The 19,496-nt window shown below is 37.6% G+C and overlaps 2 protein-coding genes and 1 pseudogene across 9 annotated transcripts; 1 reads left to right on the top strand and 2 right to left on the bottom strand.

The window, feature by feature from the left end:
• Positions 1 to 2,013: 2,013 nt before the first annotated feature.
• Positions 2,014 to 3,416, bottom strand: LOC110230183 (annotated as a pseudogene).
• Positions 3,417 to 7,158: 3,742 nt separating this feature from the next.
• Positions 7,159 to 17,675, top strand: LOC9299674 (uncharacterized protein At3g60930, chloroplastic). Of its 7 annotated transcripts, XM_021015668.1 has the most exons (7): positions 7,160 to 7,434; positions 7,518 to 7,580; positions 7,656 to 7,711; positions 7,802 to 7,840; positions 7,975 to 8,094; positions 16,132 to 16,802; positions 16,876 to 17,675. In XM_021015668.1, the coding sequence occupies exons 6-7, from the start codon at positions 16,326 to 16,328 to the stop codon at positions 17,266 to 17,268; spliced, it is 870 nt and encodes a 289-aa protein (XP_020871327.1). In that variant the 5' UTR covers positions 7,160 to 7,434; positions 7,518 to 7,580; positions 7,656 to 7,711; positions 7,802 to 7,840; positions 7,975 to 8,094; positions 16,132 to 16,325; the 3' UTR covers positions 17,269 to 17,675. The 7 variants fall into 7 exon arrangements, 3 of the variants coding, with proteins under 3 accessions (XP_020871329.1, XP_020871327.1, XP_020871328.1); XM_021015670.1 differs by lacking the exon at positions 7,802 to 7,840 and having other exon boundaries at positions 7,159 to 7,434; XR_002329932.1 differs by lacking the exons at positions 16,132 to 16,802; positions 16,876 to 17,675 and adding an exon at positions 12,459 to 12,702 and having other exon boundaries at positions 7,180 to 7,434; positions 7,975 to 9,165.
• Positions 9,301 to 11,114, bottom strand: LOC9299673 (late embryogenesis abundant protein 1). 2 transcript variants are annotated; one of them, XM_021015666.1, is made up of 2 exons: positions 10,797 to 11,114; positions 9,301 to 10,287 (listed from the first exon to the last, which is right to left on the bottom strand). In XM_021015666.1, the coding sequence occupies exons 1-2, from the start codon at positions 10,944 to 10,946 to the stop codon at positions 9,403 to 9,405; spliced, it is 1,035 nt and encodes a 344-aa protein (XP_020871325.1). In that variant the 5' UTR covers positions 10,947 to 11,114; the 3' UTR covers positions 9,301 to 9,402. The 2 variants fall into 2 exon arrangements, with proteins under 2 accessions (XP_020871325.1, XP_020871326.1); XM_021015667.1 differs by lacking the exon at positions 10,797 to 11,114 and adding an exon at positions 10,391 to 10,605 and having other exon boundaries at positions 9,301 to 10,333.
• Positions 17,676 to 19,496: the final 1,821 nt, after the last annotated feature.

Below are 19,496 nucleotides of genomic sequence, written 5' to 3'. Positions count from 1 at the left end.
TAACTCCATCTTTGTTTACTCTTACTTTTACATATCAACAACTAAACCAAAAGAGTCTTTTCAAACCTTTAAGAACATAATCTTCTTTCTTTGAATTTGCTAACACTTCATTTACTTTATCCTTAGTTTCACTTTCTTCCGCTTAATCTTTCGTATTCTCTTTCATATCATAGGCTTTGTACTTAGCTTTCTCTTTCACATCACAGGCTTTATCAGATGCTTTGCTCGCTCCTTCATTCACATTATCATTGGCCTCTTCCGCATAATCTCTTTCATATCATAAGCTTAAAAAAGTCCCTGATCGAGCAAAACCAAGGAAACAGAGTACTTTCACAGAACCGATAGCACTTGAAGGCCTTTACTTGGGTGTGAAGAAAACTGTTATTAAAAGTCAAACATTGTTTTTTTTATAAGCTTCAATCATGGTTCCTTATATTACGAAGTAAGATTCAAACCTAGCAAAATTGTAACAAAGACATAAAATGAAGGTAGAATGAGGGTTTGTTTGATATGAATATGATAAGAGTGATTTGGCTCTTTGTTTTTAATCCTAAATTGAAAGTTTAAGACATGTGAGAAAAATTAATGTTAGTGTTACATTCGAGTGTTTTTTTTTTTTTTTTTTTTTTTTTTTTTTTTTTTTTTTTTTTATAAACCCTATCGGCTATCCGGTCGGCCCCGGTAGGAACGCACCGAGGTGCTACGTAGTGGACTGGTCCACCGTGTTAACGGTTAGGCCCTTACGGACTACCACTCTGCCTATTCCGAGTTCAGAATGCCTTCCGACTAAGTGCTATGGTAGTCAGGCCGCCTGCATTTCTGGCTACCAGGTAAACCAATTGGGCCAAAGCCTAACTGACAGACTTCTCAAACAAATGTGTTTTTTTGTTTCCAGGGAGAATCGAACTCAGGTTTGGGAGTTTCACCCTTTCCCAAAGCTTCCTCTGCCACTAGACCACATATGCTTGGGCTTGTGTTTCTACCTTTACCACCAATGAAAATTGGTATATGAATATCAGAGAAGTTTGGCTAGTCTCCATCGGTCTGATATATGCTAGAATATTAGAGTGTATATAGTTGGTTTAGTTATGGTTTAGATTGGTTAGTATATTTGGTTTAGTTTAGCTTGTATTTAAGCTTGTTTTGTATCACCATTTACACTTAATGAAGATTATCACAAATATTGAAATAGAAGAGTTTATTAACTCCGTGCCAAGTTTAGACGTAAACTTGGTGTGCTCCCGGGATCTTCCTGGTTCATGGTCGTCGGGTTGTGTCTTTCACAGGGAATCATGCCCCTGGAGGTAATCTTAATTAATTACCTCCTTTTTTTTTTAAATAAAAACTTATTTTAGTTTATTTTATTTTAAATGTTTATCTAATTATATAAAACTAACAGAAAAGAAATATTGGAAAAACACCAAAATAGAAAAATATTAAAAAGCAAACTTATTAGCTTGATATAAGAGTAACTGTACAAAAACAAGAATAAATAATCTTATATGCACTCTTTTTTTTTTTTAAATAAAAACTTATTTTAGTTTATTTTATTTTAAATGTTTATCTAATTATATAAAACTAACAGAAAAGAAATATTGGAAAAACACCAAAATAGAAAAATATTAAAAAGCAAACTTATTAGCTTGATATAAGAGTAACTGTACAAAAACAAGAATAAATAATCTTATATGCACTCTTTTTTTTTTTTAAATAAAAACTTATTTTAGTTTATTTTATTTTAAATGTTTATCTAATTATATAAAACTAACAGAAAAGAAATATTGGAAAAACACCAAAATAGAAAAATATTAAAAAGCAAACTTATTAGCTTGATATAAGAGTAACTGTACAAAAACAAGAATAAATAATCTTATATGCAATTCATAGTATAATAACATATCAAATTTCATACTATAAATTTTTATCAGATTTATTCATAAAGAAATCCAGAATCCGTAAACTATAAAGAAGGGATTATTGTCTATATTGGCATTTTTGGGCCAAATCTTTTACCTATGCCATTTTAAATCTGGGCTTGTGGATTTGCCATTTTGGACCTCATGCAATGACGTTTTTGCCCTTGTCTTCAACCTTTGGCTTTCATTTCGTTTTTGCTTGATTTGCCGACCACAATTGCTTGCCGACCACCACCGTCGTGCTCCAACGACGCATCTCCTTTAACTTCATCATCACTTTTGTTTACGATTTACCAAACGTCATCGCCACCAACACTATTTCTTTGGACGAATTTAATGATTTTGAATGAAAAAAGCTAAACCCTAGATAATGGCTAGTAAACCCAAGGGCTTCAATAATAAACATAGATGTAATCAAAACTTCCAATTTATCTTCAAATCTAAACCAAATTTGAAAATTACAATCACATATTTATGAAGCTTTGAGTTTTTTTGTTTTTTAATTTCTCTTGACAAACCAAAACCCAAAGAAAATGAGATTAGTTTAAAAGCTTTCGTCTTTTGGTCTTGTTTAAGCAGGAGTTGTCACCAGATCTCGTCGTGGAGAAGACTAGATCGAGAGATCAATTTTGTTTTAGGATTTTGTGGAAGAACAAATTTAGATTTTTTCAGAATATCAAGAAGCAATCAATTGAAGACAAAAGGGAATTTAATACTTTGGGATCGCTCATGGACGGAACCGGAAGAGAAGCTGCGGCTATGGAGGTGTGCTACAAACGATCTTCAGAGCTCAAGCCCATCTAATTTAAACCTAACTGTTCGATTAGGTCCAAGAAAGCAGAATAACAGAGAAGAAGATCAGATTTTGTGACGGCGAGGAAGGGAAGAAAAGCGAAACTTTGATTTTTATTCTTCACAAGCTGTTTTTTTTTTTTTTTTGATAAAAAACTCAGAATTCTGTGGGCAGGACAATTTCGTCTTTTGGAGCAGCTGACAATGGCAAACTCACAAACTGTTGAAAAAAAGGTCAAATTCAACAAAGACCACTCTAGAAAATGGCTTTCTCGTAATTGATTCCTATAAAGAAATATAAATTGTGAACTAGTATAATATGTCTAAGCAATATGGGTGACCATGGGTGAGACAATCACATATTTTGTATATAAAATAAACCCGGTTTATGTGTTATCTCGGTCATGATGGTTGCCCTTTATTGTATAAGCATGTATCCATGTTTGTTGCATTGCGGCTAACAAGGCTTTTGTTTCAGCTATCAATGGTGTTAGTGCGCCATTCAAATGTATCGATCCCCATACCTTTGCTACTCCTTGATGATCGCGTATAATCCATCCTCCTCGAGCCTGGAAAGACGAAGTATCCAATCCCGCATTGAAATTACATTTTACATGAGAAGAGTCTGGCTTTGTCCAGGAGAGTGACTCCGTTGGTGGACGTGGTTTGGAGAATAAACGGAGTTGTGATGTCGCATTGTTCTGCCATTCTCTAGATTCTGCTTTTGCTTTGAGGACCACATTAGAGGAACTTTCTCTGATTTGGTTAAACACTAAGTTATGTCTTGCTTTCCAAATCCGCCATAAAAGCCAAAATGGGATAAGTTTCTATTCATTTGTTGGATTGGGATGATGAAAGTAATCAAGCAATGTAGAGGGATCAAGGTTCGAAAGAAAGGAGAGTGAATGACATAGAAGATAAAAACGTAAAACGCTATATTCAAACGACAAACAAAGGAAACAAAGTTTTACAAAGCGAAAGCACTTGAAGGATCTTTACTTGGGTATGAAGAAAACAGTTTCATTAACAGTCAAATATTCTTTCTTTCTTTTTTCTTTTAATCATGGTTCCTTAAATTTAGACTTTGACGATCTATCTCAAACCTAGAAGAGTTGTAGCAAGGACATAAAATTAAAGAAGGCAGAATGAGAGTTTGTTTTATTATAATGATTGACGGATTAGGTTCTTTGTTGTTAATCCCAAATTGAAAGTTTAAGACATGTGAAAACATTAATGTTAGTGTTACACTCAGGAAGTTAAGAAAGAACTTGAGTTGATGTGGCACATTTTTTTCTTTCTTTTTTTTTTTAAGCTTCAATCATGGTTCCTTAAATTACGAAGTAACAAAGACGTAAAAAGAAGGTAGAATGAGGGTTTGTTTGTTTGATATGATAGACTGATTTGGTTCTTTGTTTTTAATCCTAAATTGAAAGTTTAAGACATGTGAAACACACATTAATGTTAGTGTACACTCGAGAAATGGAGAACGAACTTGAGTGATATGTGGCACAATCTTTTGTCCCAAGTGGATGCAGGGCTCAAGGCAGGTAACGCGTACCACAAGTACCGTGCGAAGAGAAACTCATGACCTAAGGTTCGTGGCGTGGCTATGAACCCAGTGGAGCATCCTCATGGAGGAGTTAACCATCAACACATAGGTTCAAGCTAGTACGGTTAGGCGTGATGCATCTCCGAGGAGGACTGGTGGTCTCAGAGGTCAAGATGCTGCTTCCGCCGGCAAGGCCGACTAGAGTTAAACATAATCTTTGTTTCTTGTTTTCTTTAGTTCATGTTTTGTTCTTTGTCGTCCCTCTCGAAAAGCTTATATATTATGCATTGCAAATTTTCAGCAACAGTTTTGATTATTGTTGAAGCTTTTAATGTTGTTCTCTTTCCGAATCTTTTGTTTCTATATGTAAAAAATTCTATCGCAAATGCATTTATTAATTCCTTGTTCCTGAACCATATTAAAAAAACGGGAAAAACACATTTTTAACTCTTAAAGTGTTATTGGGTAGCACTTTAAACCTCAAAAGAATTTCACTAGCACTATAAACCACCAAGATAATTTTACTAACACTTTAAACCTCCAAACTAGCTTTTTTGTTTGTCCCACCATAAAAAATGATGGAAAATTTAATTTCTATTTGTTTAGTAGATATTTATTTAATTTCATTTAAATTTAAATTAATTTTATTAGTTATTACAATTAATAAAAATATAATAAAACTTTAATTTAAATTTAAATTCATTTTATTATTTATTACAATTAATAAAAATTCAAAAAAAAACAAAAAAAATAAATTCACCTTCTTTGTTTACTCACCGTTCGATCATAAAATTTCGAAATTAAACCTCTGAAACTTTAGATTTAAGCACAAGAAAAGTTTATAGTATAATAATATACACCAAATAATGTAGAATATGAGGTACAAGAGAAGCTTGAATACAATAATAAAAACTAAAAAATGTCAAAATTTTGTGAGAAAACAAAGCATTCTCTGTATCGGAGGAATCTAATTTTTTTTTACGTTTCTTAATAATCAAAAAATCATAATAACTAATAAAATTAATTAAAACTTAAATTAAATTAAATTTTATTCCTTAAAAAAACTGGAATAATCGTTGTATTAAGTATTAAACAATTGAAAATTGGTCACCAATTCTCGCCCAGCTAAAGTGGTCGTGATTCAGCATGATTAAAGAGTCTCACCAGGGTTCGAGTAACGATATTGGTACCTGGAAAGAGTAGTACATCTTTCCCACGGAAATTGGCAATATGAAGATCAGAGGAGATGAGCTAGTCTTCGAGGACGGTCTGTCATGTCAGAGGAGTCTCCTGCCTCCTGGCCAAGTTTAGACGTAATCTTCCCGGCCACCCGGCCACGACGGTCGTCGGGTTGTGTCTATCACAGGGAATCATGCCTCTGGAGGTAATCTTAATTACCTCTTTTTTGAAAAACAAATCTTATTTTATTTTATTTTAAATGTTTATCTTATTATATAAAACTAACAGAAAAAATATAAATTCTAAAATTAATTTACGTGCGTATATCTATATAAAAACACCAAAATAAAAAAGTTATAAAAAAAATTTATTAGCTTGATATAAGAGTAATTGTACAAAAAAAGAATAAATAATCTTATATATATAATAATTTCCTACTTTATTTTTTATCAGATTTATTCATTATTTATTCTTTTGTTATATAAAAAAATTATAATAAACGTAGTTAATTCTTTCAATGAAATTTTGTTTACTTCTTTAGTGATCACGAGATAATTAGAGATAGATTTTAGAAGTCAATAAAATATAAAGATGATAAATTAGAAAAATAAATGTTTTATATAATAATAAGGTATTCAAACAAAAACAAACTAGAAAATGTTAATATAAAAACAAACAAAAATGTTAATATAAAAAAAAAACAAACAAAAATGTTAATATGCTTCAGAGTCCTCTTTTTTTCTTCGAATAATTTTCTAGATAAATTCTTGTAAATCTGAAACAAAAATAAAAACAAACTAGGATATGACCCGCGGTACACCGCGGGTTAATTATTTGATTTGTTTTATCCTTTTATAAATTGATGAATTTGTTGTATATAGTATTTTTTGTTGTACACCACGAGTCATATGCGTTGTAACTAAGAAATAAAATTTTTAAGTTGTATTTGTTTTGTTTAGTGTTTAAAATTGTATAATTGTATTTTGATTTGTTAATCCTAGGATTTCACATGTAGTATATTATTCCGTATTAATGTCGATCCAAACCCGTCTCACCATATAATCCCATCCCGTGAAATTAAACATCATTTTGTTATTTTTTTAATTACACTTTTATTTAAAAGACATATAATTCGAGTTATAATAGTTCTAAATTGCAAATACTTGCCAATATTAATTAAAAGTTTAAAATCAATGCTTGCACTGTGATATTACGTAAAAATTTAGTATCACAAATAAATAAAAACAAAATTCACATTTTGAATTTATATGTTTTTATGATTCCAAAAAATATTATAATGAACATATAATAAAGCATTCGATTAGAAATAAACCATGTTGGAGTTACATATAGACTCAATATTTACACCATCCAACTTATACTCTTTTCAAAATGTAAATTTTGGATTTTTAATCAAAAATTGCAAAACACATTCCGTTTAGCTACTATTTTGTAATGATTGGACACGGAATTATTTACATCACTAAAACATGTATTTTGTTTTGGTAGGAATTTCACTAAAATATGGTTAAACCATGCCTTTTTGTTCTGATATAAGTTTTTTTTTTCCGTCAATTTTCCCTATTTAATCAGTTATCAGGCCCACCGACAAAAAAAAATCAGTTACCAGGCCCTATAACCAATAATAGAATGCTGGTCAAAACTGATTCAACATGTAAATTGGGAAACATTAAAGTTGGGCCTGATGTTTATGGCCCAATAATAAGGCGGAGGAGAGTTCTCTCACTCGCATCATCATCTTTTAATCTTCCGCTTCAATTCTAAATCTCCCGGCGAAGAAAATAACCGGCGAATTTCACGGAGAAACCTCGCCGACGAAGCCAAGTTATGGCAGTCCTGGCTGCGGTGGCAGGATCACGACCGTGGAATGCTTTTATTCAAGCTTTATTTCTGATATCTCTATCATTTCCCATTCCCTCCAGCGCTTACCGACCTGGAGATATCGTCCGGATGAGCAAGATGGGGCAATATCACTCTGTTCGTACTCCTCCTCTTTACAATTTAGCTGAGATTACTTTCTAATTTGATGGACACTAAAGGATCTGTTGATTCTTTGGCAGTCGAGAATCACTTGGCATGATGTGATCGGAAAACATTGCCCGATCTTCGCCGTTAATCGCGAGGTACTGTGTGTAATTAGGTTCCAGAAATTTGATGGAGAATTAGATTGAATCTTGTCTTTCTTTGCCAATTTTTAGGTTTTGATCCCCATAGCGAAACCAATTGGCTACACATGAACTGATCCTTATAAGATGTGAGAATTTTAGTGGTTTGATTTTGATTTTGTATAGCTGTATTTGGAGCTTTTGAATTGAGATTGACGGATTTTTTTTCATTTGCACAGAGATATTTTTGAGGAGATCTGCTTGTAGTCACAGCTCAAGTTGTTAATATGCCTCATAGCTCAAATTGTTAAAAAGAATAATGATAATATAGACTCAATTTTAGAATCTTGCTTACACATCAGCCAACACCATGTCCAAGGTCTCACCAAATCTTGTTGTGTATGATTTTCAGGTATGAAGGACCCTCACTTCAGCTTGCCATTTTGTCGTGTAAGGTTTATCATCTCTAAGAAATGCAAAGGAAGCCGTCACTGCTAGAGTTGATGAATGGAGGAGAATATGAAGAAATGAGGTAATTGCTTGATGATGTAGAAAATTGAAAGAATATAAATATTTATAGAGAACTTAGATGTCTAGGGTTAAGGTCAAATCGATTTGAGAAATATCGTGTGGAGAGAAGTAGAATATCTAAGATACGGGAAACTAAAAATGGATTCTTAGATTAATCACAATGAATGTGACAAAATTTTAAGGGAGGATTAGGATTTGGTGAAGTAACAATATAGATCCTATTGAATATGATGGAAGATTGTAGATAATTTGTTTAGGAAATCTTGATTTGATCGAATATGTAGAGAGAATATGCTTTAATTAGATACCAAAATTAATGATTCGATAGGATTTGCATTTACTGTGTAATATACTTAGCCAAGATTTCGGGTAAAAATCTCAAATAAGGTAAGATCCGAGATTGATTTTTCCGGGTCGAAATAAATGATTTCCGGGTCAAAATTTTGACCCGATTAGGGACCCCAAAAACTGTTGCAAAAATGTATAGTAGACTAGAAAATCAAAGGATAAGTCGAAGACAACCATTAAAGGATTAATCGCCATCACCAACCAGAGATCCTATGAAATTATTAAAAAAAAAACAGTAAAACACAGATAAAAGCCGGAAAAAATTAGCGATCAAAGATGTTGATGAAACCATCTATACCGGAGCGAAGCGAGCCGTTGTAAATAAAAGAACCAAACGTCGCCCAACAAAAGCCGACCTAATCACCAATAATTCCATTAACCTTTCTTTTTCCATTAAAAGGTTACAGACTCCGAATACCCTACTATAAAACTCAAAAGTGCCATCTTTATTTTGATTATAACTTTTACACATAAAGGAGATATCAATAAATTACAATAAGGATCAAGAGCTCGTTGTTAAAATAATTTGGACTTCCATACATTATGAGGACCTTTCTTTTCGTTTTGCCTTCATTGTCTCATTCTCTGTAGTTAATCTTTCTGGTTAATACTTTGATATGTTTAATATTTGACATATGTGTAGACAGCTGTTCCTTATGTTCATGTCATTCTCCTTAGCTGTGGAAGCTCTTCATGCATTTATACAAGATGAATCAGAGCACAAGTAAGTTGCTTTTTCACAACTGGCATGCCTAGGAGTTTCTAGATATTTCTCTAGCACTTACTAAGTTTACAGTAATTGTTCCCTCTTGATCCTTACTGTAATTACTTATAAAACAACCTATAAAAGCCAAAAGAGAGTTTGTTAAAAACCTTTAACACCCTACTATAAAAAGTTTCTGAAACAGAGCTTTTTAAACATACAACAAAAGAAAATTAAAGTACAAGATGATTAGTGAATTTAGAACCTCTTGAAATCATCATCCTTATCCCGATTTTCATTCGCCTTTTTCGAGAGATCCTCCAAGCCTTTATCAACATCATCCCTAGCCCTATCCGCCTCCTCACCGGACCCAACCACAGCCTCAGTTACCTTTTGAGCCGTGCTCTTCGCCGTCTCCCACACATCTTTCACAGTCTCCTTAGTCTTCTCCCCAATATCTTGAGCCTTTTCTTTAAACCCATGTGCCATATCCTCTGCTTTCTCCTTTGAGTCCTCTGCATAGTCCTTGGCTTTATCTTTTGTTTCTTCTGCTTTATCCGCAGCTCTATTCGCTCCTTCATTCACCTTATCCTTAGTTTGTTCCGCATAATCCTTCGTTTTCTCCTTCACATCGTAAGCTTTATCCTTAGCCTTCTCTTTCGTCTCGTAAGCTTTATCAGCTGCTCTACTTGCTCCTTCCTTGACTTTATCCTTAGTTTCTTCTGCGTAATCTTTTGCCTTCTCTTTCACATCATAGGCTTTGTCCTTAGCCTTCTCTTTCGTCTCGTAGGCTTTATCAGCTGCTCTACTTGCTCCTTCATTGACTTTATCCTTAGTTTCTTCTGCGTAATCTTTTGTCTTCTCTTTCACGTCATAGGCTTTGTCCTTGGCCTTCTCTTTCGTTTCGTAGGCTTTATCAGCGGCTCTGCTTGCTCTTTCATTCACTTTACCCTTAGTTTGTTCAGCATAATCTTTCGTTCTCTCTTTCACATCGTTAGCTTTGTCTTTAGCTTCCTCTTTTATCTCGTGGGCTTTCTCTTTGCCTGCTTCTGCGTATTCTCCGGATTCTTCTCTCCATTTCTTCGAATCATACGCCAAATCGGCCCTCGAGTCTCTCGCTTTCTCTACCGGATCATATCTTCCCTGAAAACCAAGAACCATTGATCATTTCCAAGAGTTTCATATTACTTGATATATATATATATATATATATATATATATATCTCGTCACACATATTGACCTAATACCAGCTTATTGAATCGTTAATAGTCTTGTGTAAATCTTATATAAAAGATAATAAGATTAAAAAAATATCAGAACCATAAATCATTCTTCAAAGTTTCAGATTCCATTTGTTTTCTTGTCGAACACGTTAGCTTATTAATACCAGTTTGCTAAATTCAGAAGAATGTCAATAGATACAAATTATCACATAAAACAAAAAAAATCCAAAATAATAAATATATACATATTTTTATTGAAGAAAATAAAGATCTCACTTTACATATACACAATTTGTTGTTTTTAATAACAAAATAGTTTTGGATATCAAGATCATTTGTGAATGAACTAGTTCATTTACAAACACGCATATATAAAAACCGGTTATACATCGATCTGTTTTAATGACCATATCGTAATTAGTAATTACCTTAGAATGGTTAACCGACGAGGCAAAAAAGACACGAGAGCTTTTCCGACCAATCACCACCGCAAGAGTTCTCGGAGCTTGGCTTTTGGGGAAAGCCTTTGAGAGACCGAAGAAAACAGTTCTCGTTAGTTGCATAGCCGCCATGTTCATCAATCAAAGAAACAATTTCTTCTTCTTAATTTGGCTTTATAAAATGTATTTGTCTGAATTTGTCGATCGGTAGTCTCTCTTCTTGCATTATCTATGTTGCGAACTTATAGAAAACATTTAGGACAGCTGGCAGTACGAATTTGACACGTGTTGCTATCGTCACACGTGTCTAACAAGTGATAACTAAACTACTATGGTGCGTTATCTAACAAATCTGGTGTATTATATTGAGTAGGTACCGTTGGATTTAGATGGAGGATTCTCAAGATCGACGTCTGTACGCAAATGAGAGAATGCGAAATTACCTCATGGTCAGATTTTAGGAAAAAAATTTAAATAACGTTTATAAACTTTAAGATAAAGAGACGATAGAAGTGTGATTTTAAAATAGGGTGCTTTAGCTGAGAGACAAATTTGGGAGAGTAAATTAGATAAAAAGACAATAGTCTAAGACAATGGATAAGCTACTTTAGAATTGGGTCTGAAGTTCAAAAAAATTATACAAAAACCAGTCTTGATTCTTGAATATTATCATGCGCGTGAAAATAACGTAGTTGACTTTTTGGACAAAAGCATTTAGTTCTGACATATATTTAATGTAAGTAGACATTTATTGACAGTGAGACTAATATTAATCGGTGTTTTCTCTAACTAGAGAAGTTTTCGCACGCTATAAACATATATTACATGTCATTAACATTTGTACACATGTTAACACATATATAAAGCGTTTAAAATAGTTATAGTATTAAGTTATTCGATCTATATATATATATATGCAAATATATATATATTTGTGCAAATATATATATAGAGCGTTATTAACATGGACATAACATAAACATGTACATAGAGGGTTAAGTTTATTTATATGCATATAAACACGTACATAAAGCGTTATTAACCTTTGTATACATATAAACACATATATAGAGCATTATTTAGAGACCAAAGTATCATTGGAATCATAAGTTTCGTCGGATTTTTCAAAGATTTCGTCTGTTTTCGTCGAATTGTCACCGGAATTTTCGCTGGATTCCATCGACTTGTCACCGGATCTGCATCAAATTCTATCAAGTCATCACTATATCTTAGGTGTGATTCGTCATCCCAATAACATTGATTAGATTCCATCATCGCTAGCGGGTTTCCGTCGTTGAACCAACGTCATCGAATCATCAAATGTAATCACAATTTCTTTCGTATAGCAAATCTGTTACTAGAGACGAGAACTAACGAGATGCATGATAAATCTTGAATAAATGAAAAATCAATTACGATAAATTCCAAAACTCAATCATGTTTAATAATTTAAAAAGATAAGAGAGAAAGAAGAGAGCAAAAATCTTTTTTTTTTTTCTCGAAAATAGAGCACTATTAACATAAATAGACAACCAAAAAGTCGAGAAAAGTAAACGAAAACAATTATATCTTGGCTAACTAAGTTTGTAGAGTTAAAAAAACACGCTTTTCCATCTCGAAAAATGATCAAAAATCATTCATTTGTCTCAGGTAATAGGTTGACTATGAAATGAGATAGTGGGGCGCGTGAGGTTAAAATGGACAAAAAAGGTGGCTAAAATTACCATTGTTATGGATTTTACTAAAAATCTAATTTTTCTCTGATTTCTTGTCTCCCAGCTAATTTGTTCTTTAAAATAATATCAAGGGATTCTACACATAAAAATTGTGCTAAACAGAGAGAAAAAACAACATTTGATTATAATCTGAAAAACCGAACCGAACCAAAATAAATAGTTTAGTTTGGTTATTGTTTCGCATAAACATCTATTTGGTTATAATTTTTATAAAGTTTTCGGTTTAAGTTTGGTTTGGTTAAAAACCGTAAAACCGAATGTTTTTTTGGTTTTTTTTAATTAAAATTAGAAATAATTATATGTAAATATATTGTCTAGTTTATATAATGATTATTAGTAGTATCATTAATTTTTTTAATTCGGCTTATAATTATCAATTTTTAGTAAAATTTAGAAAAAAACTTAAGAATAATAGAAAAATCTATTGAATTACATCAAATTTACTTATAATTATCCATCAAATTAATATATTTATTTTGTAAAAACATGGAATAAACGAAAAAACCTTAACCAAACCGAACCGAGATATATATAATTTTTACATGATTTCAATATTTATATAACCGTAAAATCATAAAAACCAAACCAAATTACATACGGTTTCTATGTGGTTTCAGTTTTTGTAAAACCGAAAAATTTGAATGGAGACCAAACCGAAAAACCGTACGCCCACCCAAATAGGATGACCAAACGTAAAGTTGTGGATCAAAGTCAAGAAAATTATGCATTTGAAATTCTCCAAAACTTCATTAGATGCAAAACAATGCCATTTGAGAAACTTTAGAAGGATGAATATACGATCTTTGTTATTTCACAAACCCTTAGATTTAGTATTTATATAACCTAGACTTTCCTGATTCTAAGGAGATATGAACTTATCTAGAATGGAAAATATACAATTCAGAAGATATCGAATATACATCTAATATTCGTCTAATACCCCCCTTCACGTTGGAGCGTGTAAGTTTTGAACGCCCAACTTGAGTAGAAATGCATCGAACTCTGCTTTGCCCAATGCTTTAGTAAGTATATCAGCTAGTTGAATTGTCGTGGAGACGTGAGACGCGTCAATGTTACCCTTAACAATCTCGTCACGAACAAGATGACAATCTTTTTCGATATGCTTGGTTCTTTCATGGAAGACTGGATTTGAACTTATGTGTAATGCCGCTTGATTGTCGCAGAACACTGTCATTGGTTTGTCATGAACAATGCCAAAATCCGAGAGAAGTGCTTTAAGCCATTTGAGTTCCCTTGCGAGTTCTGACATAGAACGATATTCTGCCTCTGTGGAAGTCGAAACTAACACAATCAAGATTTGTCTAGGGTTTTATTTTAGGGATACGATAATCGTGAATTCTCAAAGAACAACAGAAACGATTGATACCAAAGATGGTGTTCTTGATATTATTAATGAAAAGTAGATTTTGATCGTACAAGAGTTTGATCGTAGAAAAAGGTGTTTGTGCTGTGAGAGCTTTGCGTAGCGTAATTTCTAGAGCGATGTTGCTTGTCCTTCGCTTGAGCCTTGAGTCTCTTTATATATAGGTGATAAACCGCCTCTCCAGCGATATTCTCGGAAGATTTCCATTTATCTTGAAGTCGGCTCAGAATATCGCGGATTAGGATAGTTTCCTTATTTTTCGGAGTCTTTGGGAGATTTCCTGATTTGAGTCGATCCTTCTAGATTCTCTCTTATCATTTCCGGGTATATCGGAAATGATCCTTCTTGTTCGGAAATGATACCTTGCTTGGAAATGATACTTTGAAAGCGAATATTTACTAAGTCTTTACCTCTGACGAAGATGAAGACTTTACCTCGGAGAAACTTGTGCAATCGGCTCGGGTACACAGGAAGGACTGGCTCGGGCACTCTAGGATGGCTTCTTCGGGTGTCCCCGAGGCGATGGGCTCAGAAACTCCCGAGGCGACCAGGCTCGGGTACCCCCGAGGTAATTGGGCTCGGGTGCTTTAGATGTATTGTTCAAATATCCCCGAGGCGAAGGGTATGCCCGAGGCGATGGGCTAAGGGTATGCCCGAGGCGATGGGCTAAGGGTATGCCCGAGGCGATGGGCTCAGGGTATGCCCGAGGCGATGGGCTCGGGTGCTTGAAACGTATTGTTAAAGTATCCCCGAGGCGATGGGCTCGGGTATACTAAATCGATTAGATGGATATCCCGAGGTGAATGATGCGATGCCCCGAGGTGATCACTGAAAGACTCCCGAAGTGTTCTAAATCTGGCTCGGCGCTAAAGGATGGAATCCGACCCCAACAGTTAGCGCCCCAGCTCGTTAGTTTGGAGAACCGGGCGTGACGAGCTTTATGACAATTAGGCCGAGCCGTTTACTTTGAACAATTCGGTCCCTTTAAAGTTTGTGGCGATTTGAATTCCTCTGTCGTTTCATCTTCTCTTGGCGTGTGACGGTTGGGATTCCTTCTCGAGAAGTGGAAAGGTCCTTTCGCTGATTCCCGAGATTCGTGCGGATGCGAAGTATCTTATTTGATTTGTGTGTGCCCGACGCGCCTTAGACGCGGACGCGATGTTTTTATTTGGTTCGTTCGTACCCGACGCGCCTTAAGTCCCTATAAATGCTAAGTCTCCGACTCGTTCTCTCATTTCGCAACTGCAAAGGAAAATTTTCAAGGTTCGTTCTCTTCTTTCTCTGATCTTGAGTTCTTGCATTTTCTCTACTTTTTCCGTTATACTTCCGTCGTAGCGCCGCCGTCATTAGATCTAGGTTGATTTCTCCGATCTGTCGAGCTTTGTTCCTCCGATCGACTTCTTCAATCTCCCGAGCCAGAAAATGTCTCTATCTGATTCCAGAGATTCGCCCCGAGGCGACACTCATCTCCCCGTCTACAAGAGAAAGATGGTCTAGAGTTCCTCGAGCGACCCCGAGGCGGACCATCAGATCGTGTTGTACCGCGGAAGTGATGCAGAGTCGGCTTCACGGGAAGAAAACCCGAGCCGTTTCATTGTTCGGGAAGACGCGGTTGCGAATGTGGCTCGGGATCAGGATTTGCCTGATGATCCCGAGGCGATTTTGAGTAGAAGGAGGGCCCATCCACCGGCAGCTGGTGAAGCTGGAGTATCGTGCGAGCCGATGATCCACCCGAGGGGTTTTTTACCCTTTACGAGGGGTTCTTCTATCATTGCTACCTTTGGCTTCCAATCCCGAGGCCGATTTTGGCGTTTCTGTGGTCGTACAAGATTGCTTTATCCCAAATAACGACCCGAGGCTTGCGGCATCTAGTGGGGATTTTAGTCCGAAGTATTGAGACGGTCAATCTCGTCGACCTAAGCCACCTAAGGAATCTCCTAGAGATCCGGCGTATACCGGGCCCTGTTGAGAGATTTTACATATCTCCGAGGCCAAACAGGAGGGTTATCGGTGGTTTCCCAAGCAAGGATGAGAAATACACCGACCATTTCTTCTTCGTAGCCTTGAATGAGTATAGTGTCCACGAGGACTACTTAGGGAAAATTGTTGGAAAGTGGAGACAAATCGGTACTACGCCCGAAGCCGTATTTGCTGTCTTGTTTTGCTTTAACCTTTTAACTGATCATTTTTCTTGTTCATGCAGATCGGAACCCGTCGTTTCTCGAAGACATTCCCGAAGGCTTTCTAGACCTCCACGACGAACTAATAGCTCGGAAGTGCGATTGGACGAAGCACTTCTCCCAGGAAAGGATTGAGAGAGCCTTGCGTTTGTTGCACGGAGCCCCCTGCCAATCTTCTTCAGAATCATCCGATCACCGTCTAGATCACCTCATTGAAATGCAAGGAGCTGCGCAATCTTTGAGGGCGAAGAAAGCTGCCGAAAGAAAGGCGGCCGAGGAGAAAAGGGTTTGCGAGGCGACTTTCGGACCGTCAACTCCGCCTGAGGTTAACATTGATCCGCAGGTTGCCGATGGTGAAGAGGCGACTGGGGAGGTTCGGGTCGCTGCAGATTTGTCCAGGCCCGAGGCCTCTGGTGATGTTCGGCCGGATGTGGAAGTTCCCGCCGCAGTAGGGGCTATGGCGATTGTAGCTCTGGGTGCCGAGGCGAAGGCTAAGGCGAAAGGGAAGAGGCCCCGAGGTGATAGCTCGGGAGGACGCAGAAGGGAGAAGAGGAGCCGTAGCGAAGCTCCCATCTACAAGGATAAGATAGCTTTGGCTAATCTTATCGCTTCTTGTTCGGGTCCGCCGCTTTCCGCTCCCGAGGCCTTGCTGGAGGCACAAAACTACCGTGAGACCGCTGCTGGATTTCTGAAGGTATAGATTCGTTCCTTGCGTGTTTTTCTATCGTTTCCATACGTGTTTGCTGACGATTCTCGTTCTATTGCAGGCCTTCAACTCGATGAATTCCATGGTTCGAGCCTACGATTCTGGAGCTCGGAAATCCGAGCTTGCTCGTGAAAAGTCGGAGATCTCCCGAGCCGAAGCAGAGGCTAGGATTTCTGAGGCGATTGCGGCTAAACAAGAGGCCGAGGCATCGGCCAAGGCCGAGAAGGTGGAGCGGTTGAAGGCTTCGGAGGATAGCCTGCGAACTCAGAGAAAGCTCGAGGCCGAGATTGCACGCCTTCATCGGTTATTTACCGAAGAGAAGGCTCTCCGGGAGAAGGAGATTGTCAGAGAGCGGAGGGCGGCCAAAAGGGAGTTTGCCGAGAAGGTCAAGGCTATCGAGGCGAAGATGGATCAGTACGGGAAGGTGTCTACGCGCTATATGTACTTGGTGTAAGCGCGGGCCAATGCTGAGCTGATAGCCGAGTTGGAGGAAGGGAAAAAGGTAGAGGATGAGAAAGCCGAGGTCCTTCAATGGACGACTGAATATGGAGACGCCGAGGATGAGTACGTCCGTCTCGGGACCGAGCTGCGAGAGGACTTGAAGCTTCCTCCGGTTTCCCTGGACTCTGTCGACGATAGCTTCGGGAATCGTTCGATAGAGGGTACCGCGGCTGCGATAGGTGTTGCCGACCAGTCGGGTTCGAACCGAGGTACCGAGGTAGCTCAAGTTTCGCCGGTTAATCAAGACTCGATCTGATCCCGAGATGTCTTTTTATTCTCTTTTTTGTAAGACATGTCTGGACGGCTTTATCCCTCGAATATTATGTCAAGTATTTTTCTTAAACATTTTTCCGAACTGAATTCGAAACTAATGTCAAATATTTGGTTTTATCTTTCGAGCCGAGAGCGAAAAGAATCATGCACCGGTGTTAAGTTAACCGAGTTTAAGAATTGCTCGTTGAGAAGTTAAATCCAAATGTCTTAACTTTCGAGCCGAAAGTGAAATGAATCGTGCACCAGTGTTAGGATAACTGGGTTTTGGTTAAGTAGGACTAATCTTTATCGGTTGCGACCCGAGCTGATATAGTCGAAGCCAGTGCTTAGAAGCGAACTGGGGTACCAGTGTCAAAGTCGACTGGGTTTTCCGAAGACAATTTCTTTATGGCAAGATATCTCCGACCGAATCGTCTCGACTGTTTATATAGCGCGCTGTAACCGAGGCGGTGAAAAGAGCTTTTTCTGTCCGAGGACGTGGCCATCGTCCGAACGAACTTTTAGCTTTATAGGTCGATAAGATGACCGTTAAAATCTCCGAGGTGGATAAGATTGATAAACCAAAGGGTAAAAACTTAGAGAATTTCAAAAATTTAGTGGGAGTATATAAGTATACGGACCCACTCCCCCCCTTTTTTAATTAGGGGGGGTAGCTGAACTCGTCCGAGGACGAGCTGCCTACGTACCCTTTTCAGAGATCAAGCCACCCCGTAGTTCAAGTACATGCGTACCTTTGGTTTTTAGCGGTAATATTTCCTTAGATGCATTGCGTTCCAGGATCTAGGTACCGCTTTGCCGTTCATGTTGATGAGTTCGTAGACGCCGGGACGGATTACCTTTGCGATCGTGTAAGGTCCCTCCCAATTCGTACCGAGCTTACCTGCGTTCTGCTCGGCGGTATTTTGGAAAACTTTGCGCAGTACGAGCTCTCCTTCGTGGAAGCGGCGATGCTTCACGTGAGAATTGTAGTACCGAGCCGTTGCATTCTGATAGTTCTGCATACGGATCAAAGCTGAATCTCTTCTCTCGTCAATTAAGTCCAGCTCGTCCAGCATCATCTGAGTGTTGGAACTTTCCTGTTCGGGGAGAAAACGTCTTCTCAGTCCCGGGATCTCGGCTTCGGTGGGGATCACACACTCCGTGCCGTAGACAAGGGCAAAAGGTGTTTCTCCCGTAGCCCGCCGCGGGGTGGTTCTGTGCGACCATAATACTCCTTCCAATTCGTCGGCCCAGCGGCCTTTCTTTGCGTCGAGGCGCTTCTTTATTCCGTCGAGAATCGTCTTGTTTGCCGCCTCGGCCTGTCCATTTCCCTGAGGGTACCGAGGCATAGACTTGCTGAGGCGAATTCCCCATTTCTCGCAGAATCCTTCGAACCGAGCCGAAATAAACTGCGATCCGTTGTCTGTAACGATCTCGTAAGGTATCCCGTGGCGGCATATGATATTCTTCCAGACGAAGTTCTCGACCTGCGCATCTTTGATGCTGGCGTAAGAGTCCGCCTCGATCCATTTGGAGAAATAGTCTGTCAGTACGAGGACGAGTTTCTTCTGCTTGGAGTTGTGTAGAGGTCCGATGATGTCCATGGACCATCGCATGAATGGATAAGGCGAAGTTATAGAAGAGAGGAGCTCGGCGGGTTGATGAATGGTTGGTGCGTGCCTCTGGCATTTATCACATCGTTGAGAAAATTTCTCGCAGTCTTTGACCATCGTCGGCCAAAAATATCCGTGGCGTTTGATCTTTATAGCCAGAGCTCTTCCGCCAGAATGGTTTCCACAAGATCCGCCGTGAATTTCTTCCATGACTCTCCGAGCTTCATTTCCTTCGACACAGATAAGGAGAGGACCAGAAAATCGCCATTTAAAGAGCTCTCCGTCGATCAGAGTATACCGAGCCGCTTTGGCCTTA

Source organism: Arabidopsis lyrata (assembly GCF_000004255.2).
Source record: "Arabidopsis lyrata subsp. lyrata unplaced genomic scaffold ARALYscaffold_8, whole genome shotgun sequence".
Taxonomy (NCBI): Eukaryota; Viridiplantae; Streptophyta; class Magnoliopsida; order Brassicales; family Brassicaceae; genus Arabidopsis; species Arabidopsis lyrata.
The sequence above is the reverse complement of the archived record's forward strand: the minus strand, read 5'-3'. Positions and strand labels throughout refer to the sequence as shown.

Excerpts from the sequence above, each read along its gene's own strand:
- LOC9299674 (XM_021015670.1), top strand. The coding sequence starts at position 16,326 with ATGCAAGGAGCTGCGCAATCTTTGAGGGCGAAGAAAGCTGCCGAAAGA. Across the intron at positions 16,803-16,875 it reads CCGCTGCTGGATTTCTGAAG|GCCTTCAACTCGATGAATTC; the intron begins GTATAGATTCGT and ends GTTCTATTGCAG.
- LOC9299673 (XM_021015666.1), bottom strand. The coding sequence starts at position 10,946 with ATGAACATGGCGGCTATGCAACTAACGAGAACTGTTTTCTTCGGTCTC. Across the intron at positions 10,288-10,796 it reads CGTCGGTTAACCATTCTAAG|GGAAGATATGATCCGGTAGA; the intron begins GTAATTACTAAT and ends CTTGGTTTTCAG.